Genomic DNA, 22,923 nt, shown 5'->3' with positions numbered 1-22,923 from the left:
TGACAGACCAATACTGGTTCAGAACATGTGACAGACCAATACTGATTCAGAACATGTGACAGACCAATACTGGTTCATAACATGTGTCAGACCAATACTGGTTCATAACATGTGACAGACCAATACTGGTTCAGAACATGTGACAGACCAATACTGGTTCAGAACATGTGACAGACCAATACTGATTCAGAACATGTGACAGACCAATACTGGTTCAGAACATGTGACAGACCAATACTGGTTCATAACATGTGACAGACCAATACTGGTTCAGAACATGTGACAGACCAATACTGGTTCAGAACATGTGACAGACCAATACTGGTTCAGAACATGTGACAGACCAATACTGATTCAGAACATGTGACAGACCAATACTGGTTCAGAACATGTGACAGACCAATACTGATTCAGAACATGTGACAGACCAATACTGGTTCAGAACATGTGACAGACCAATACTGGTTCAGAACATGTGACAGACCAATACTGATTCAGAACATGTGACAGACCAATACTGGTTCATAACATGTGTCAGACCAATACTGGTTCATAACATGTGACAGACCAATACTGGTTCAGAACATGTGACAGACCAATACTGGTTCAGAACATGTGACAGACCAATACTGATTCAGAACATGTGACAGACCAATACTGGTTCAGAACATGTGACAGACCAATACTGGTTCATAACATGTGACAGACCAATACTGGTTCAGAACATGTGACAGACCAATACTGGTTCAGAACATGTGACAGACCAATACTGGTTCAGAACATGTGACAGACCAATACTGATTCAGAACATGTGACAGACCAATACTGGTTCAGAACATGTGACAGACCAATACTGATTCAGAACATGTGACAGACCAATACTGGTTCAGAACATGTGACAGACCAATACTGGTTCAGAACATGTGACAGACCAATACTGATTCAGAACATGTGACAGACCAATACTGGTTCAGAACATGTGACAGACCAATACTGGTTCAGAACATATGACAGACCAATACTGGTTCATAACATGTGTCAGACCAACACCTCACGAGGCTTCTCCTCTCTAAGCTGAGACCTTGAAACTGAGATCTTTCATTCGTTCTCAAAACAAGATCTGGGCGTACTGCCAAATCGCAGCTACTAATAGTGAGGATTTGTACAGTCAGCCACTTGCATGAACACAGAAATTAGTTACTTAGAACAGCACATTAATGGTACACAGAAATTAGTTATAAGAATAGCACAAACATAAAAATTTCCCTTACAGGATGATTAGACCCAGGGTTTTTTCCTGACCAGAGGGCAGACAAGGTGCTAGACTGACTGTGACTGGTTTGTCCTTGCTGCAGGCAAGCCCCTCATCCTTAAACATTACAGCAAAATTGCACCTGCACAGATACACTGGTAAGAGATCATTCATTCTCCCAAGGTGAATCTGTATGTTACACATAAACTGCTGAAACTACTACTTTCTGTACGGACAGTGACAGGTGTTTTTCTTCTCCTTAGACCCCACGCCATACGATGAGATCCGGCCAACCTTCATCAACCCACAGAAGGAACCCGACGTCAGACACAGAGAGCATCCCCAGCCCCTCCACTTCCCCTGTCCTGGCCAGGAAATACTACAGAGAGTCTATCGCCAGCATGGGCAAGGCCAGCATCCTGGGTACGTCTGTCAGTCCTCTGGTTGATTCTCTGTATAGAACCTTTTTGCCTTAAATCACCGTGCACATTATTATTACCTTAAATATTTGAATATGAGTGCCTTCATTACCTGTGCACATGATGCAGATTCAAACTCGAGGTGGTCCAAAGCTAGAAGGGAAAGAATTAAACTTCATTGTAAGATTACCTCACTCAGCAGGTTCCCATAGATTTTACAGTCAATCATTTGTACAGAAGATATTTGTAGACAGCACAACATGTCCTGAGCAGACAAAGCAGATGGTTCCATTCAAAGTACATCAGCATGTACTCAGCATCTTGTGATGGAATTGACATCTATTATTGGACTCACTCAACAGTATTTCCCTCACAGACCCACCTGTCAAATCATTTATGACATAGGCAACACTGCCATCTTGTGGAGAGAGCATGTAAAGAACAGAGCCGTACTACTGGGTTAGTCTCCAAAACTCCACCCTAGGCAACAGATTAGGGTCTGGTTTCAATGACGGACTCCTGGCAACTTTCATAAGCAGAAGAGGGTGGATCCTCTTCCGACAGACAACTCTCCCAACAAATCACGAGGCAGACATGCCAGAACGTCGCGATTGGAAACCAAATTTGGTAGGGAAAAACTTTGCAGCGGTTTTAGTGAAGTTAGTTGCACTCATTAAAAATAATCTCTTCATCTTGCTAGATACTATTTAGTATTATATTCAAGCGGATAAGGTAGTGACGTAGTTCCTCTATGCCAAACTGACGTTCTATTACTTACAAAACCTGTTAAGCCGGAGCTGGGGAGGCAACCCGGATGTCTAGAGTCTAGGGTAGACTTCACTCACCTTTGTCGCACCCTATCTAAAATGAATCTCTCTCCCTCCCTCTCTCTCGCTGTCTTTCCATCTCGCTCTCTGTCTAGGAGCGGCCAGTATAGGTAACAGTATAGGGAAGGGGATGGGATACTGTTCTCCCGGTTCTCCCACTCTGCGCCCTTCGGAGTGTCCTTTGGCATCGAGGGCTGGACCCCAGAGGGAGAGGAGCCGAAGAGGACAGTCGACAGCCAATCAGCTTACGGCCTTTCGTCCACCTTGTCCCAGTCTCCCTCCACCCTCATAGACCCCTCAGGTTAGTTCAGCTACATTTCAACCCCAATTACACTTTCAGGAATAATTGTATTGTAGTCCATGTAATAACAAGTGCCTTTTCATAATATTTGCCACCCTTGACCCCCCCAGAGTTTTTATATATATAAAAAGGAGAATGAATACATAATGCTAATTCACATCAGAGTTAAGTACCCTTTTGAATCTGTCGCAGTTACGTTTGTGCAGTATACAGTAGATGGTCTAAAATGTATTCTCACAGTGAATCTCTGTTCTACAGTGGAAATAGAGCGCTGCATCGGTTTTGAACTCCGTGAGGGCCTTGTGGAGAGCCGCTATTGGTCAGCGGTGATCTCACATACAGCCTATTGGGTCTCACACGATATTGCGCTCTTGCTACTGACGTTCATATACAAGCAGGCCAACATGCCGCCACCCACAGAAGACAGTCCTGACCCAGAGTAAACACACAGAGAGAGACTCCATGTCCACACTCACACAACACAGCATCTTAATCACTCTCTGTTACTCCATTCTCTCTCTGTTTTTATACTGACACATCTCTACTAACACACAGACTTTGTACTGTTTAGGATGGGATGGATACACACTCACCCAAGGGTGACACATTGGATTATGCCCCCCGGAGGAGGGCTGCCTGCCTGTCACTGTTATGACCAGTCCCAATGCATCCTCTATGAAGCATGGGGGATAGTAGGATCCTCTATGTATCCTCCCAGCCAGTCCAGCCGCCAACGAGTATGTCAGAGATTCCATTGCACACTACCGAAGGGGTGTCCTCTTCCTCGAAGATCACTGTCTCTGTCTGAAACTGCTGCCCTCCTGGATGTACCCATCTCCAGCTCCCCCCATGTGTAGCAGCCATGGTTCAGCCCAACCCAAATCTTTCCTCTCCTCCACAGACCGTGGAGGAGAGGATGTACAAGTCAGCCTGGCCCCCTCAGTAAACTCCCTCATCCTCACTGGTCTGTCTCTTCTTACGCTATGCTTCCATCTACAAGGACCTGGGCTGAATACTGGGACCCTTAGTCTCAACACCTACAGTATGTCACTGTCTGAGCAAACTCAATGCAACTTTCAAAGTGGTCTAAACTTTATTTATATATTAAAATGTTAATATATTACCCTAAGAAAATAATACGGCATAGTTCCTATTTTTCTCTTTGTTGTGGAAATGTAAAAAAAAGGGGAGATTATGATCTTGTCTCTAGTTTTTATTTTGATATTCCACAGGGACGCTGTAACTCTATTACCATGTGACTATCAAGTGACTTTTACGTAGAAGTATTGATCTACAAAAAGCCATTTGAGTATTTTTGTTTTTGCACGACAAAGTGACAAGATGACTGTACACATACGCAAACCAGATGCGTGCGTGTGCAAATTGATTTTGTCAACCCCACACCAAACACGATCACAACACGCAGGTTGAAATATCAAAACAAACTCTGACCCAATTATATTAATTTGGGGACAGGTCGAAAAGCATTAAACATTTATGGCAATTTAGCTAGCTAGCTTGCAGTTGCTAGTTAATTTGTGCTATTTAACTAGCTAGCTTGCTAGCTAATTTGTCCTGAGATATAAACGTTGAGTTGTTATTTGACCTGAAATGCAAGGTCCTCCGATGATTAATCCACACATTTCTAGTCATCTCTCAATTCAGGCTTCTTTTTCTTCTTTGTACTTTATATGGAGATTGGCAACTAGCATTCATAAAAGGTGCATTACCACAACCGACCTCAATTCATCTTTCAATCACCCACATGGGTATATGTTCCTAAAAACCAATGAGAAGATGGCACGTGGGTATATGCTTCTAAAAACCAATGAGGAGATGGGAGAGGCAGGACTTGCAGCGCGTTCTGCGTCACAAATAGAATCAACTTCTATTTTAGCGCCTGGCAGCACAGACGCTCGTTGGCAGTATGGGTGCAATGATTGAATAACATGTATGTGTACATTTATTTTGCAAAGCACATGACGCGTCTGGTTTGGGCATGGTGTAAAATTACCTTATGTCTTTGGTTTAATTATTGAATGGTGCTGTGTGGCAAACTGTTTGTTTTAGTTATGAGGTACATCTTTGGCTCCAACGAGTGAGGAACAACGGCTTGACTCACTTGACGTTCAGATGATGTTCACACATTGTCAGCAGGACATTCAAGTGACAGATGTACATCCATGTGAAAGTCAAGCTTGATAAGTGTAACTTACCTTATTGTCATTAAGTTTCTATTTTAGTCCTACCAGGAACCATGTAGATCCCTGTACGGAGATCTGAAATGTACCCTCCATTTTATTTTATAGGGTAACTTTTTAATCTAACCAAAACACAGGTGAAATCAGTTCTGTTCAGATGGATAGTCTAAAGTCTGACAAGCTCCCTTTGTATGCAATTCAAGTGTCCAATCAAAAGAGAGATCATGTCAATGTTTCAGTCTGTGGTTGGACAGAGGAGCTGTCACTCAGAGGTTCAAGCCAGTAGAAACTCTTCTCAGAAACCTTGAGAAGGTCATGATCAGAAAGTGACCTTCAGGTGCCTACTATTTGCATTGATACCGAGATAAATCAAAAAGAAAGGATGTATATATTTTTTTATGCAATTATTTTTTCAGGACCATTTTTTAAAATCTGTAGTAGTGTTAACGTAGATCCCGGAGTCCAGCAGGTGGCCAAATATCTCTTTAATGTCACTAAGTTATTCTGTCTGCTTCACTCTTAGTGGCTAAGCTAGTATGAACAGAGCATGTTGAAATCCAAGGGCATTTTCCCTCTAGTAAAGGGCTTCAGGTCAGAGTTACTCAGCTTTAGTTGCTTTTTCCACGAACAATATGTAAAACTTAACAAGCTCAGTATATCTTTTATGGCTCGCAAAAAGAAGCATGATGCCTGAATCACTTTGCATCCCATGTGGTCATTTTAAATGTGAATGTGTCTCTCATGGGGGTTATTGCAGTGTTCCCAACAGACCTCTGAAATCCTGAAGCTGCATTCAGATGGTCTGGCGCTAGCTGCCCACTATCTAAAAACACATCCCACACAGCATTTGTTTTTTATATCAGCAGTTTTATAAGATGATGGATGCAGGATGATGAAATGTAACCAACCTCAAATGAATGTGTGTGATGCTGACTGCACATTGGCATTGTAGAGTTCCCTATATGTCCTATGCTTTGTCTTTAAAATATGTCTCAATTGAGTTGTCTAAGAATCTGTATGGCACAAGCTAACTGTCCCAGTGGTCTCGTAGTCCACAGAATGGATTTATTTGAGTCGTTTTTAATGTAGATGCATGATGTGTATGAGAGTGGGACCTATTTTGTGAAGCGGACTTGGACCAGACTGCCTTGTAGAGGACCAGAGAACAACTTGAAGTCATGGACAATAAGGGAAAATTACTTGGGATTGTTCAGAGTGAAGGATGATGTTGGACCTTGCACATTCTCAATGGCTTGAAATTGCACAGTACCCCTTTTAGACATGGCTTGAAATTGCACAGTACCCCTTTTAGACATGGCTTGAAATTGCTTTTGTGTGTTTGTGTTAAATGTCAATGACAGACAAAGGTGAAAAACTGCCTGCCATCTAAATCAAGTTGTTCCTACATTGGGCAGTCATGCAACTATTCTCTCTTATAAAGGGTTTGAACACTCCCTACCATGTTGTTTTGAGTGTACTGATCAAGGACAGTTCAACTGATGTCTCTGCATGCTAAAATGATACGGGCTGAGTATGGGGGCAATTTAAAATGATAGTTGGAGGATGTTTTGTTCGTGGGCTATCATAATTGTGGTCTATTATAGTTTCAACACATCAGGCCAGCTATCACAAGGTGAACCTCACTCAAATAGACAAGCACAGACTGTTAACTATGTTAAGAAATACATTGGCTAAAGAACTAGGTTTGTTTAAATGGTGTGCTGTGCACGTTCTGTTTTTTGTTCTGTTTTGAGAATGGTCTTGGGACTCTGTTATATTTTCTCACCATTCATCTCAGCTCCAAGCATCTAGTGAAGTCAAAGTGCGGTAGCTAGCTGGTCTATCCCAGAGTCACCCCTAGTTTAATGAGGGCTTTGGATGACCTTTGAACCCTAAGGGGTCATCTGTAAAACCAGTTGTGTTCTGTTGGGCACACCGTAGCAAAATGTTTTGCAACAGAATATAGATGGTGTTCTAATTTGACAAGTTCAGGTAGTACCTCTGTTGCAAAACATTTCCCACCAACTGAACATGATCCAGGGCTTTCGCCTTTCAGATAATGTCCACAGAATGAGAGGTACCATCATCTAGAAATGTCTGCATTGCCTGGGTCGACTGAATGAACGAAACCTTTTTCAATAAGACTGTTTAAAACTTTGTTAGTTTGATTTTGAAAGGATTTCTGCTGGAAAAGTGACTGTCCCTAGAGCTGGGCAATAACCCATCATGCCTGAAATGGATTCAAACTGCCATCTGAAACGCTATTTCCTTTTTGTAATTTTAAAAATTGTTTTATGTACAATGGCTTCTTTTATTCTGTATCCTTCTCCCATCTGCTGCTTCTAAAGTTGTTCTGTCATGTCCCAAGTATGATATCTGAGATGTAGTACTGACGTCTGGACTGTCTGGTCTGTCTGAATGAAAAGTGCTTAAATGTGTGGGAGGGAGGTCTGGGACGAGGCTGAGGGAGGAAGATATTCTCCAAATATTAAATGGGAAAGATTCGCTAGTTTCCATCTCCCGGTTTTGATGGAGCACAATACTGCTATTTGTTTCCTTTGAACCGTACATCAAATTCTTTCCTCGGCCCCACACATACTTTCCACCCACACCACAATAGCTGATTCATAGTTAATGAATAGAGCTTTGTGTGATTGAAGATATGGACCTAACACTTTTTATGTATCTAATGTGGTACTGTAGTAGAATCCCAATGCAGTTAAGCAATATCTGTAAAGCAGAGATGGGATTAGTTAAATTAAGTGAATGCAACAACAAAAAACTGCAATTCCCATTGTTCTAGGTTTGTCCACAAGATGGCATACCTCCCCATGTAGTAAAACAATGGCCCCCATTGACCAATCTGGTCATCACAGACCTCTCCAGGTCTATTTCCTCTCTCCATTAACAATGAGGCAATTAGCATGAGACAGTTACTCAGTTACTAGTTACTACTGATCAGCCCTGCAGTGGTCCTTATGTCTGAGCTATTAGAAAGGATTTATAGGGTGATGTACTTGAGCTGCCCTTCTCTTAGTTTGTGCAGTACTAACTCCTAGTTAAATCACACGCAAATACCTTGGCAGTGAATTGTAAACTACTGTGTGTACACCATGCTATAACGCTGTAATATACTTTCTAACTGTATGTTTATATGTCCATGTCTAGTATGGTTTGCCGTAATAGTGATTGTAGGCTACATGTCATTTGATTTGTACAAAGTTACACATTTCTATTGGACAGTGCCATATCCACTTGATTACAGATGCTGTTGTGAACTTCATTAGAAGACACAGTACACATTCCTCATCAGTAATTAACTGTCTGGAATTGATTGAGACTATTTTAGTGACACCACCAGTGTTGTGTGAAAGCCAGACATTATACAGCGAAACCAGACCAGGGCCCTCCACAGCAAGCTCCACTCCACATAAGTGTACTGTCTCTCTCCTCTCCTCTGCAACACCAGTCCCAACTCCACTCTCCTGCGCTCCCTGCATCTGACTCAAATGTTTACCCAGCAATTAAAACAACCTTTATAAGGCAATGGGTCGGCTGCCAGACTCCAACGAGGGGGTCAGAGCAGCAAGAGAGAAAGGTTATACATTGTTTCAATGCAGACCATAGTCTGAGGCCCAAACTCCTTAGCTGGAGCTGGAGAGCTGACACTAGTGAGAGCAGAACACTGGAGGAGAGACAGAAACCCTGATGATTCATGCCTTACCGCCAACCACTTGGAGCAGGAGAGCATGCTGCTGTACAGAAGAGCAGATGCAATGGAAAAGAAATGGACAGCAGCTCAATCTTTGCCAAACTAGCCATTTGTGTTGCTATGGCTTTGAATGCACATCAACAAATCCAAACAAATGAGTAGTTTGGCTAAATATATAATTCTCTAGAGTGGTGGAGGCAGTGTGTGGATAGAAAAATCTGTACAATTCCACACATTGATGTGTATTTTATTTAGTTTACAATGACTAATAACTACTATCCATGCACACTCAACAGGGTATTCTTTCAAGGCTGAGGTTGTGGATCCATCAAAGGGGCTTGATTATTCTTCACTTCAGTCAGCCCATAACTCATGCCTGTTGATCTGTCAAAGTGTATGCCTACAATCCACTCCTGAAGTTGGTATTTTAATGATGTACCAGAAATGAAAATACAGGGAGCGAGATTATCTTGTTATTTTATTTTGCTCAAGAAAAATAATGAACAGAAAGGATGTGTGGGTCTGATAAGAGGGTAGGACACCATTTAAGGATAACAAGTGCAATGCATGTTATGTTAAACCTTTGACATGTGTTTCATCAAAAAGAGTGATCAGCAGCTATATCCAAATCAGACTTGTGGGTGCATACTGGACATTTTGTAACATCTTTACCAGTGAGAGCGTAATATTGCAACATATTTAAGACTAGTGGGCTCGCTGGATTTGATATACGTAGATGGGGGGGGGCTTTAGAATGTGTGTTCTAAATGAGTAATTGTGTGTAATTCCCTAGGCGGGGACCCCATAGCGGTCCCCGGATGTACCACCGCAAACGCCATACTATTTCCATAAAAGGCATGCAGCAGCGGTTCTATGCGCTTGTTATTCCCTACCAAACGGTTGGATTTTCCAATGGGTCAGTTATGAATAAAACACGACATACAAAAGCATAGTTTTAACTTTTACAATGTATTTCTAAATAAGAGTGCGTGGTTGGGGACATAATTGAAACTCCAAGCCTAGGGGTTAGAAAAGATCTGCGAGATTATAAAAAATGACATTGTACGTAATTTCCCGCGTCACACAAATCCCCTTCCAATGAAAAATAAAATAAGTATGGAAGGAGCAGGGGATTGACCGGGCGGGTAATGTTGGGAGAGAGGAACTGCTGAACGGTTTGAAAGGAAAAGTCGATTGGAGCTGGAGCAGTGAGTGACGTTATCTGGTGGAAAGAGGGAGGGAGAAAGAGAGACGGCTGGACTCCATTAGCTGAAGCCAGGAGGCACTTTGGGATACTTCAATTGGACGAGTTCTTTGGGATATTCTCTTTGAAAAGACCCAGATAGTCTACATTATTTAGAAAATCTGGTTGACTATCGAAACCTCGGAAGTTTAAGTGGCTTTTTGGATTTGGTTGGTATATTTGAGAAGGTGAGTGGACACAACCGATTTAATTTACGTCCTCAACTCAAATGTAGTTCTTTTTGCGCACTCTGCCGCTCTGGAATATGAAAACATTGTATTTTTTGTGCGCCAACTGTAGATTATAAGGCCTGCTATATCTGGGAAATAACGTATGATTCTAACTCCCTTTTACTCGTTCAAACGTATTCGTTTTGTTCATGTATGGACATATTAAGTGAGTTACACTGGCTGACCAGATTGTGTGCTCTCATGAGTTCTTGTATGGGGCTGCTTACGTAATCAACTTCATATTTGTCAGGATGTCTTTACCGTTAGAAAAAGCAGGTGAACACAAAGACGGGAGAGTATTTTTATTGAAGTTCAGCTTGCCGTAACTTAAGCCGGTACCCTTTGTTATTTTTTGGTTATCGATTAATTGCGTCCTTCACATGTAGTCTTAAAGGGGCAATCTGCAGTTGTTACATCCAATTGTTTTTGGTATGTAACCATTGATAATGTAATGCCTCATGACCTTAGTTCAACTGTCGTACCCAATCAGAACCCTAAATATACGTGTGACTGTTCCCAAATATTGAAGTAAACACATTGTATAGCCTCAACGTTGTTCAAACTATGTTGATATCATGGATGGTCAGTCCTTGCATCTCTAGTTATGTCTGAATTTGAGTGGTTACATTACTCCAACCACAGTTTTTGTCGAATCTGGGGTGGGATTTCGCGTTGTATCAATTGCTGATTGCCGCTTTAAGACTTATTCATGACTCCAATTACATTGAGCCATTGGATGTCCCATTAGCCTTGAGGCAAATGCCCCGACGCCTGCCCAAATGCTCTGTCTAAACGCAAATATGCCTCGCATGCAATACAGCTTTGGAAACATTTGGAACTTAACTTGCATATCATTTTTCATATACAACAGATACACTTACTGTCGCAGTTCAGGAAAGTTACAACCGCCTGTATTTTGACAAACATGCAATCCAACCGCAAATGTGGAATGGAATGGTCCAATGGAAATGCGAGCGCAAGGTGAGAGAATGTCATACCTGAGGTAGTGAGTGGAAACAGCCGGGTGCGACTGCTAAATTGCGCCCCGTGGGTGCTTTAATAAAAAATTAAAAAGATTATTTGTTGCCTAATTGAAAGTTAAGTTCCAAAGGTTTCCAAAACCGTATCGCTACCGCGGATTAATAACGTTTCTAAACGTTAAAACAACGTCGGGATTGTAGTTCACATTCCTCCAAACCATCAGCAGAGAACCAAAGACAAGGACCGGCTGTGAGCCACCTTGTGCCCCTTGGGTTCTCAAGAGCTAATGAAGCCTTGGTTAGAGCCATATCCAAAGCATGCTTCAAATGGCCTATAAGAAAACTCACATTTGACATTTTATGATTAAAGAAACAGAAACTGTTTAAGTTCTGGACAATCACAACATTTTATCAAAACACTTTGATCGGCTATGGTGGTCTGGGTCCTGTGCTTCCTCAAGTCACTTTCAGTCTGCATATGACAAACTTCACAAATGTATGGCAAGCACAATTTTGATACATATTTTTTTTACCAGTTGAATGGAAGTACTTTTTTCTTTGGCAGTTTTTCCTAATTGTTGTGATTGGTGTGAGGATGGCGCTGGACGGTATACGGATGCCCGATGGCTGCTATGCGGACGGAACGTGGGAACTGAAGATGCACGTGACAGACCTCCATAGGGACGTGTCTTTGAGGGTCACCGGCGAGATCCACATCGGTGGGGTCATGCTCAAACTCGTGGAGAAACTCGGTAAGAGATGTTCAATGGTGTTGCACTCTTTTTATGTCCAGATTCTTCTGGAAGAAATGTGCTTATGTCCTGTTTTTATTCCCCATCTTATTTAAAGTATTGGAATAGAAACATTTGCATATTGATTTATGTCAATGTTTTATTTTGTATTTTCTGTTGATTTGTGCTTCTATTCAGATGGCCAATTTCTACTACATTTGTTTTCCTTATGTGGTTGACCAAGGGGAGGAAGGCCATAGGCGGTCACGAGGCAATGTTCTTTGGCCCCTGTCCCCTCTGCCTCCCATCTGCAGCTGGGTTATGTCTGTCAGTTATCTAGTCATATTTGTGAGGCAGTAAATAATTTTCTTTGCAACAGTTACTCAACTGACAACTGGAATGTGACTTCATCTAAACACCATTAACAGATAATAGCAACTTGTAACCAGTGAGCGACGTATACTAAACATACAGGCTACTCTGTTGGCTTAAGTGGGAATTCAGAATCTGTAATGTTTTATGATATGGATATACTGTAACTTCTCACATTCTATCACATGATTAGCAACATCCAATGGAATTCTGCTGCCATTTTACACGTTTCTGAGTGAGAGATTGAACAGAGTGGAACACTGGGTTGTTTCATGGTGACAAACATCATGATGGCAGTGCAGTTTGGGACTTGACAGCGTCTTAGGCGTGCGAATACCCAACATTTCTCCATTGCACAATATTTTATTCCCTGGCCTGCACATTTCCCTGTTTTAGCCCTTCTGTTAAAACTCAGTATAATTGTGGCCTTTGTTCTCTGTGGTCCTATGTGCTGCATCTAAACCAGGTTCACATGCAGCACTGCTGCTGCACCATGTGGGAAAACGTTAGTAAGGCTCTTTTTACTGACTAAGATGTTTTTGACTCGTTCAGTCAAAATAACAAATCTTTTGACTCCATTCATTGGATTCAGTTTTGCCCAGAGTACGCAGGACCCCCTACCGGAGAATGATGAACTGAAAACTCAAGTCATGATTTTACAAGCCTCTCGTTCACCGTAAGGGGTTGATTGGAATGAGACTTGTAAAAGAGTGCTTTAAACAATGTACATGTGTTGATTGCTAGGCATACAAATAAGATGATTTGTTGATGCATTTGAAAGAAGGTCTAGTTGAGGCCGTAACCGGACTATATTGTGAACGACTATTGGCGGAGTGCATTGCTTGACTGCTGTGAGGGTGATAAGCACAATATCGTTTGCGAACTGCAGCACCCCAATGGTTCGAGTTTGTTGAGCAAAGGCTGTGTGTATGTTTTTGTTTTACAAAGCTGTGTCCCTCATATCCAATCTAATCATTACATTCGTTCCTACTACATGAGATCAATTATCAGTTCTAAATATGTATTTTCCGAGTATTAATCCTGCTGTCAGTCAGAAAAACTCATCTTGACTCTCGAGTCAGTAAAAAGAGTCTTTCAAAAAGGATGAATCGTTCGCAAACTGCACATCACTAGAAGATGTGTGTGGATGAAGCTGCACGTTCCCCTTGTGAAGGCTTCCCTTCTGCTACAGCATGAGTGTGTGTGCTTTTATAGGGGGTTGTCCAGCTTGTTGTAATAGTTCATTTACTGCTCATGTTATTGGTCAATAGTTTATATTTATGATGCTATTCTGCGAATCATGTTGTGCTTGGTCCTGGCTACCTTTGGTTTTGTGAGTTATCACTAGTGGATTCAAGTGGTGTGTGGTTTGATGTCCATGGTTTAGAATAGTTTGGTTCAGCTGACCGTGACTGTCAGTTGTTCTTGTCACACTGAAACGAACACTGATTATACTAAACATTAGGAACACCTACCTAATATTGAGCTACATCCCCCTCCCACCCTGGATTCTACAAGGTGTTGAAAGAAGTCCACAGGGATTCTGGCCCATGTTGACACCAATGCTTCCTAAAGTTGTGTCAAGTTGTCTGGATGTCTTTTGGGTGGTGGACCATTCTTGATATGCACAGGAAACGGTTGCGTGTGGAAAAATCCAGCAGCGTTGCAGTTCTTGACACAAACCGGTGCGCCTGGCACCTACTACCATACCCCGTTCAAATGCACCATTTTTTTCTTGCCCATTCACCCTCTGAATGGCACACATACACAATACATGTCTCAAGGCTTAAAAAGCCTTTAAACTGTTTCCTCCCCTTCATCTACACTGATTTTGAAGTAGATTTTAACAAGTGATCTCAATAAGGGATCACATCTTTCGCCTAGTCAGTCTGTCATGGAAAGAGGTGTCCTTAATGTTTTTTTCCCAGCTTTACCATACCACCAAACTTTTTTCCTCCTCTTCTTAATATCTGAACGGTATTTTTTTATTTCACCTTTATTTAACCAGGTAAGCTAGTTGAGAACAAGTTCTCATTTACAACTGCGACCTGGCCAAGATAAAAGCAAAGCAGTTCGACACATACCGCAACACAGAGTTACACAGGGAATAAACAAACATACAGTAGAAAAAGTCTATATACAGTGTGTAAATTAGGTAAGATAAGGGAGGTAAGGCAATAAATAGGCCATGGTGGCGAAGTAATTACAATATAGCAATTAAACACTGGAATGATAGATATGCAGAAGATGAATGTGCAAGTAGAGATACTGGGGTGGAAAGGAGCAAGATAAATACAGTATGGGGATGAGGTAGTTGGATGGGCTATTTAGATGGGCTATGTACAGGTGCCGGTTAAAGGCATGTATCAAACTCCCAGTTATCCAATCGTTTGTAATAAATGTGAAGGAATAGCTTACCAACGTGTGGTGAACTAGATGATCATTTCAGCACCACTTTGATTGCTTTGAGACAAGCGTGGGGACTCGTCTTGATAAATCAATCTCAGTGTGTTTATTTTATTTTTTTCACTTTGTTTGGATATTGGTTAGGCTACAATTAAGCTGTGGAAATGTTAGCTTAGTTGAGGTGAGTTCTGCTCATGATCATCTTGTCTAGTTGGCTCATTTATTACATTTTGCCTGCATGTTTTATAGCTTAATACGGTGGATTATTTTGCTCTTCACTCGCAGTCTTTTAGTATCCTAGGCCTACTCCCTACCAAAAGCCTGTGACTTCACTTTTACATATACATTTTTTTTAACCTGTATTTAATTAGTCAAGTCAGTTAAGAACAAATTCTTATTTACAGTGAGGGCCTACAGCGGCCAAACCTGGACGACGTCAATTGTGAGCGGCCCTATGGGATTCCCAATCACGGACGGTTGTGATACAACCTGGATTCGAACCAGGGTGTCTATAGTGACGCCTCTAGCGCTAAGATGCAGTGCCACTCGGGAGCCCCACTTGTCTCAATCAATGTGATCTGTTTCACTGAATCTCCATATGTATAGGCTATTTGGTTCATTGGTTTCTGGCTGGGCAAATAAGTGGTGGTGGCATAGCTCATCTATTCGTTTGCTCATCTCACTGATCAGGAACATTTAGCATGCAATAATGTAGGCTAAGTCAAGTGTAGACCTATTTTATTTTGATCGACCGCATATAGACCACTACACAAGCCCGCGAAGGTTGTGAAATATGAACATGAGTCGCATGCTTTTGAAAATAGGATTGTTATAATTTTCTCTGGGTATCATGATTAAGATATTCTCAATGTAAGACCCTAGGCCTGCTCCCTAACATAGTGGAGTGAGAGTAGTAAAGGGATGAAACGTGGGCTCTGTTTCAAAATATCATTTTTTTTTTTTACATGACATGTTCCCGTGATGCAAGTCGTGTGGGAAAAATGTGTATTTTGTTATGTTCTTACTACAAAACATGTGTTGATTGGGGTAGGTGTATCTTGTCTGTTTTTTAATGAACTATTGATTTTATTCATTTGGACGTAACATAATGAAACAAAAAAATATGGTATTGTTTTGAAAATACATTTTGTGTCTTGTGTTTCTTAGGACCTGCCTAAACACATTAATAATGGATTTCTTTTTGATGGTGTATATTCAATAGATGTATTAAAATACACTCCTACTACCACTTGCCACCGGTATGCACACAAGGTATAAAAGGTGTATGCAGACAAGAATGTGGTAAAAAATGGCATACCGTGAATCCTATGTGAAAGCAGTAAAAGCAACACTGTGGCGTAGCAAAGGGGTTGTGGGTCTCCTCACATGCAGACAAACACATCTGAGAGGCGCAAGAGCCACATCTGCTGATTGTCCAAATAATTGTTAATCACCAGTGGTCTCAGTATCTCCTCTTGATAGCAGTAAAATACAACGTGAACTGTAGAAGCACTGCAGCTGAGCTAACTTATCCCTCCAGTCATAATTACTTCTTAAGCCATCGCTTTGTGTAGTGTTTGTTTCAATTACCCCTCTAAGGAAGGCCCTAAAAATTGTCAGACTCCAGCCACCCTAGTCATAGACTGTTCTCTCTGCTACCACGCGGTACCGGAGTGCCAAGTCTAGGTCCAAGAGGTTTCTAAACAGCTTCTACCCCCAGCCTATAAGACTCCTGAACATCTAATCAAATTGCTACCCAGACTATTTGCATTGCTCCCCCCCTCTTTTAAACTGCTGCTACTCTGTTATCTATGCATAGTCATTTTAATAACTCCATTTACATATTAACTCGACTAACCGGTGCCCCCGCACATTGACTCTGTACCGGTACCACCTGTATATAGCCTCGCTATTGTTATTTTACTGCTGCTCTTTAATTGTTACTTTTTTTGGTATTTTTCTTAACTGTATTGTTGGTTAGGACTTGTAAGTAAGCATTTCACTACAATGTTTACACCTGTTGTATGGGGAGCATGTGACAAATACAATTTGATTTGAAATGATTGGCAAGTTAAAAAGTTCATGTAGCTGCTATGGTTATCCTCAAACGGCCCCCATAGTTGACATGTTGGTGTTTGGGTGCACCTTAGATGGCATGGGAACATTCAAATAGGTCTAGTCAGGTTGTTTTCCATTGTAATCATTAACCCAGTCTCCCTGCAGACTTGACACATGGCTACTCTGTTGGCCTTGTTCAGATACTGTACATATGACCAGCAGTGGAATAGCAAGTAGTGGTAATGATCAAGTATTATCCACATTTAGAGTAAATCAACAACTTACACTGGATAGAGTGGGACCCTGGGAGCACCTCTAGTGTGACACTGTTGTATTGTGAGAAAAGGCACCACCTACTTTTTTATGTGTGTGTGTGTGCGCACTTTCTCCCAGCTGTACGTGACCTCTTCATGCCTCCCGGTCCACCCACCTCTCACTGGTGACATCGTTGAGTACAGACTGAACTGCATTCAAGTGCTTTGGCCACATGTAGGCATATGGACTCTGATTGGTTGAATGATAGTCAGATGGTTGTCTTGGTGTAGGGAGGTTAATTTAGAGGGCATCCTTTTGAAGGTAGTCTGTCAACACACACACGCAGATGCCACGTACTTCTGGCACACAGACACACAGGGTGTCCTGTCCCAGTCTCTCTCTCAAAATCCCTTGTGATTCTGTTAATGTTTAAGGGTGCTGTCCGTGGCATGCGCTGCGCTGCATTGTCACACATACTGAGCTAAGATTTCTCACTGTGGTTTCACAGCTACTGTTTACAGGCCACATTCAAAACACAACCCTTTACCAGCACAGTTCTCTTGTGGGTGGGGGCATGCGTTAACATGCATAATGCATGTGTTCTGTCTTCCGTCCGTCTCCATCCCCTACTATAAGCAGTGACTATCCACTTTACATCAGAGGCTCAGATGGGGAGCTAGTAACTACAGTACAGCATAATGGATTCAACTGTGAAATGCCAGGAAAGCACTTTGCCATTGATTAGTCTTCATTCCCCCTGATCTGAGGAGTACGGTATTTCAGGCTGCATTATTAAGAATCCTCACCTCTGATCGCCCCTCACTCACTACTTCACTTGTTTGTGTCTGCTACATTTGGACATTATTACTTTGTTCTTATCCAAAGTGCTTCCTTTTGAAAGCTTTTCTGTTGGAATCGAAGGGGAAACCAACATCTGACAAAACAACATTAGCTATGGACTTTATTTGATGAAGATGGAACAATTGTCACACTACTGTATCAACCATTGTAGGAAGTCTAAACTTCTGAGACTTTGGCTCACTATCAACTTTGGGTTCATCATCAAATATGGTTAAAATGGTCTAACTTTATTTCACACTCAAACATGAGATTTTGCTGCTGCGTTGAAGATGACGGCAATGGTAACTGTCATCTTACTCAATTTCACACAGTAAACCATGATCATTTGCCACCTCATGACCAGTTTCCATTGCCGGGCATCACCTCCATCTAATCCAAGGGGTTTCAGTAGCCTTTGTCATCCTAACTAATCCTAGTGAAGTATTAATGGTGCCTAGATTTTTTTTTTTTTTAAACACCGTACTAGTCAGAAGTTTGGACACAGTTACTCATTCCAGGGTTTTTCTTTATTTTTACTATTGTCTACATTGTAGAATAATAGGGAAGACATCAAAACTATGGAATCACGTAGTAACCAAAAAAGGGGTAAACAAATCTAAATATATTTGCGTTTCTTCAAAGTAGCCACCCTTTCCCTTGATGACAGCTTTGCACAGCCTTGGCATTCTCTCAACCAACTTCATGAGGTCGGCACCAGGAATGCATTTCAATTAACAGGTGTGTCTTTTTAAAAGTTAATTTGTGGAGTTTCTTTCCTTAATGCGTTTGAGCCAATCAGTTGTGTTGTGACAATGTAGGGGTGGTATACAGAAGATAGATTTGGTAAAAGACCAAGTCCATATTATGGCAAGAACAGCTCAAATATGCAAAGATAAACGACAGTCCATCATTACTTTAAGACATGAAGGTCAGTCAATATAGACCATTTCAAGAACTCTGAAAGTTTCTTCAAGTGTAGTCGCAAAAACCATCAAGCGCTATGATGAAACTGGCTCATGAGGACCGCCACAGGAAAGGAAGACCCAGAGTTACCTCTGCTGCAGAGGATATGTTCATTAGTTACCAGCCTCAGAAATTGCAGCCCAAATAAATGCTTCACAGAGTTCAAGTAACAGACACATCTCAACATGACCTTTTCAGAGGAGACTGTGTGAATCAGGCCTTCATGGTCGAATTGCTGCAAAGTTGTCACTAATAAAAGGACACCAATAAGAAGAAGAGACTTGCTTGGGCCAAGTGAATCAGGCCTTCATGGTCGATTTTTATTTAATACATTTTTTGGGGGGTTCCAACCGCCACATTCTGCAGCGATATGCCATCCCATCTGGTTTGTGCTTAGTGGGACTATCATTTGTTTTTCAACGGGACAATGACCCAAAACACCTTCAGGCTGCGTAAGGGCTATTTGACCAAGAAGGAGAGTGATGGAATGCTGCATCAGATGACCTGGCCTCCACAATCACCCAACCTCAACCCAATTGAGATGGTTTGGGATGAGTCGGACTGCAGAGTGACGGAAAAGCAGCCAACAATTGCTCAGCATATGTGGGAACTCCTTCAAGACTGTTGGAAAATAATTCCAGGTGACGCTGGTTGAGAATGCCAAGAGTGTGCAAAGCTGTCATGCAAAGGGTGGCTACTTTGAAGAATCGCATATCTTTTAATTTGTTTAACACTTCTTGGTTACTACATGATTCCATATGTGGTGTTTCATAGTTTTGAAACACCACACATAGTTTTACGATGTAGAAAATAGTAAAAATCAAGAAAGGCCCTTGAATGAGTAGGTGTTCTAAAACTTTTGACCGGTAGTGTACGTTGGTAGTAATTGCCCAGTCCCTTGCACTGCCTATGAGGTGGTAATAACATGATCATTGTCCAACAAACACGTTGGTTTCTTTGGGCTTTGTTGAAGCGAGCACCATGAAGCACTGTTGGTTAAAAATGTTGAATTCTTTGACGCGGGTACCAGATAATACCCATATTATCACAATTTTTAAACAGTGCCAAGATCTGTCCTGGCCTTTTACACAGGCCTTTTATACAGTGTCCATGAAGGGACAGGACAGCCACTGGCCTTGTGCTCTTATTGTTAGCCTATATAATGGAGGCCTGCCTGGCTGGCAGTTGGCCCAACTTGTACTAGCACTCAATGCTAATGCAATCTCTGGAATCCTGATGCTCTAACACAGACGTCATTAAATTGAGCGAGGCACATTTTGTACACACACACACACACACACACCGGTATGGCCTCCCCCTTCCTGTGAACGTGGGGATGCAAACACTCCAGCAAACTTTTGTTCTGCGCAATCTTTTTTTCTAAGAATGCGTTGTTGTAATGTTGCACCATCCTGGAATAAAGTCCCTGTTTTCTGTATCAGGGCTCCAAGAAAAGAGTTTGAGAAAAGTCAAACCTCTGACTTTAGGGAGTAGAGGAGTTACTTTGTTAGTATACAGTACCTTTATCCTGAGGGAGGGGGACCGCATGGAGGAAAGTCAAAACTCTTATGTAAAAGGCGTGTTTGAGTAAAGTAATGTTGCACCATCCTGGAATAAAGTCCCTGTTTTCTGTATCAGGGCTCCAAGAAAAGAGTTTGAGAAAAGTCAAACCTCTGACTTTAGGGAGTAGAGGAGTTACTTTGTTAGTATACAGTACCTTTATCCTGAGGGAGGGGGACCGCATGGAGGAAAGTCAAAACTCTTATGTAAAAGGCGTGTTTGAGTAAAGTAATGTTGCCCCTCCAACCTGGGTGGGTGTTGACTCCCAGTGGGAACGTTCTAAGGCTTTGGCTTTGACTCTGAATAGTAGAGCCAATCAGTGTTGTGTAGCCCCTGCTTACCTTCATCCTGACAGCTGTGTAGAGGGGAGTAAGGTTCAGCTGCCCTTAAACGCTGTTTTCCCATCCTAATGGTTGTGGTTCGGATTCGAGGGTAAGCTGATCCTAGATCTGTGTTGTAAGGGATGGAGAAGTGGCGGTGGGCTGGCTGAGAGGAAGGGGGGGTGGGTAGGCTTGGGGAGGAGGGGGATAGAGGGAGGTGGTCTTTGTGACGTGAGACACGGCGCTAGAATTCCATAAAAGTCTTCTGTGGAGCAGGAAATTATTTCCAGGGTTTGGCATGTTCTCTGGAAGCTACAATGCTGTCATCCCAATACCTTCTGCTTCAGCTCTTTCCCCCGCTCTTTCGTTCACTCTGTTTCTTTCCCTTTCGATCTACCCCCTTTTTTGGAAAATGTGTTGCGTATGTGGAGCCTGTGCCCTGACATTTTCCTATAGCGGTTTTATTCATTGAGAATCCATGTCCCTTGAAATTGTTTTTGGGGTGTCTATTTAGACGCCATGTGCGGTATTGTTTTAGTTGTTGCCCTAATTTTTTTATAAATAGACACTAACGTTTTTATAGAAATGTACACTACCGTTCAAAAGTTTGGGGTCACTTAGAAATGTCCTTGTTTTTGAAAGAAATGCAAAAAAAAAATTGTCCATTGAAGTAACATCAAATTGATCAGAAATACAGTGTAGACCTTGTTAATGTTGTAAATGACTATTGTAGTTGGAAACAGCTGATTTTTGTTTTCTACATTTTTAAAAATAGAATATCTACATTTATCAGCAACCATCACTCTTGTGTTCCAATGGCACGTTGTGTTAGCTAATCCAAGTTTATCATTTTAAAAGGCTAGTTGATCATTAGAAAACCCTTTTGCAATTATGTTAGCACAGCTGAAAACGTGTGCTGATTTTAAAAGAAGCAATAAAACTGGCCTTTTAGACTAGTTGAGTATCTGGAGCATCAGCATTTGTGGGTTTCGATTTACAGACTCAAAATGGCCAGAAACAAAGACCAATTGGCGCTAAGCAACTGACATTTCATTTTAAAAAGTGGTGGAGAGGTTTTCCTAGTTCTCCAATCAGAACGGAAGGTTTGAATGGTCCGTTGTCGTGGTGGGGTTTTGGCTGGTGTCCCCGCTGACCGGCCTGTCCGTTGGTGCTAGTGACCAGAGGAAGATTGTACGTGTTTGACAATGGAGATGGTCAGGGTTTGACAATGTATTAGGGGGTTTGTGAGGAAACGGACGCGGTTTAACGCAGGATGTGTGACTTCCTGTGAAATGTTGTTCTTAACATCCCCTCAACTCTGCTCTCCTTGTTTAGGGGCTTTCTGAACGGATACTTCCCAGAATTTTCTCTGGTTTGGAATGAGGGTCTTTACTACCTACAAAGAGAATCTCCCTTCTATAGAATCAGGAAGTATTGCAAATCCCTCTTTGCTATACATGCTTTGTCATCTCACTTATGATGTTGCCATGACTCACAAATGAGGTAAAATGTAGAGATTTGAGTCGTGACTGCTTCACAGTCTTGTCCATTGGTCAGAACCCTCCACAACCATAGCTCCCTGCAGAGAGAGGGCCTCACCGGACCAGGCGATTAGCCCCACTCTGCTTTGCTCTAATCTATCTTACAGGAAGTAGTTAGGCTAAGTAGCAGCTCTGCCCTGCCCAGAGCTTCCTGTTACGTAGCAAGATCCAAGCACTACACTACAAATTGCGGTTACTACCCTAAATTGAGCGTACATTGCAATGCGGTTCCAAAAATTCCCTAAGATGTCTAATATCTAGTACTCGCAGTACTATTCTCTTCCTCCCTCGTGTTAACTAATTGTCCTGTTTTTGGACCCTTTCTGTGTCCTTGCTTTTTATTTTTTTATGAATAATGTTTGGCATCTCAAACATGCAACAGAACGGCCTTTCCTGGCTCCACCTCCTAGTGCTGCCTGGTAGTGATAGGGAAAAAATAGCTACAGTTACATTTTGGAATATTATTTTTGATATGTCGGTCTGACAATATCGCAATATTGTTTTAGCACTAGTTGGCTGTATCTGCACCAAAAGCCCTTCGTAGCTGGTTTTCAGCACTTTTATTCCCCTGATTGATCAACAGTCTCATGGGTCTCTCTTGTCCCTCTGCAGCGGACATGTTTAGCAATATGTTTGAAATATCAAATTGCAATGAAATCACAGAATCGAATCGCAATACATATCGTATCGGCACCTAAGTATATCTTGAGGT

At 41.9% G+C, this 22,923-nt stretch overlaps 1 protein-coding gene and 1 pseudogene across 6 annotated transcripts in view; both read left to right on the top strand.

The window, feature by feature from the left end:
• LOC139563774 (phospholipase DDHD1-like) overlaps positions 1–7,505 on the top strand; it is an 87,006-nt pseudogene extending 79,501 nt beyond the window's left edge.
• Positions 7,506–9,599: 2,094 nt separating this feature from the next.
• LOC139563877 (fermitin family homolog 2-like) overlaps positions 9,600–22,923 on the top strand; it is a 76,095-nt gene continuing 62,771 nt past the window's right edge. For 3 of the 6 annotated variants that reach the window (XM_071382861.1, XM_071382862.1, XM_071382860.1), the window contains exons 1-2: positions 9,600–10,143; positions 11,731–11,917. In XM_071382861.1, the coding sequence (XP_071238962.1) occupies positions 11,761–11,917 (157 nt within the window). In that variant the 5' untranslated portion in view covers positions 9,600–10,143; positions 11,731–11,760. The remainder of the gene's footprint in view (positions 10,144–11,730; positions 11,918–22,923) is intronic. The other 3 variants (XM_071382866.1, XM_071382865.1, XM_071382864.1) reach the window with 2 other exon arrangements.

This window comes from Salvelinus alpinus, chromosome 34, assembly GCF_045679555.1.
Source record: "Salvelinus alpinus chromosome 34, SLU_Salpinus.1, whole genome shotgun sequence".
Lineage (NCBI taxonomy): Eukaryota > Metazoa > Chordata > Actinopteri > Salmoniformes > Salmonidae > Salvelinus > Salvelinus alpinus.
Note: the sequence above shows the minus strand (reverse complement) of the source record. Positions and strands in the feature narration are given on the sequence as shown.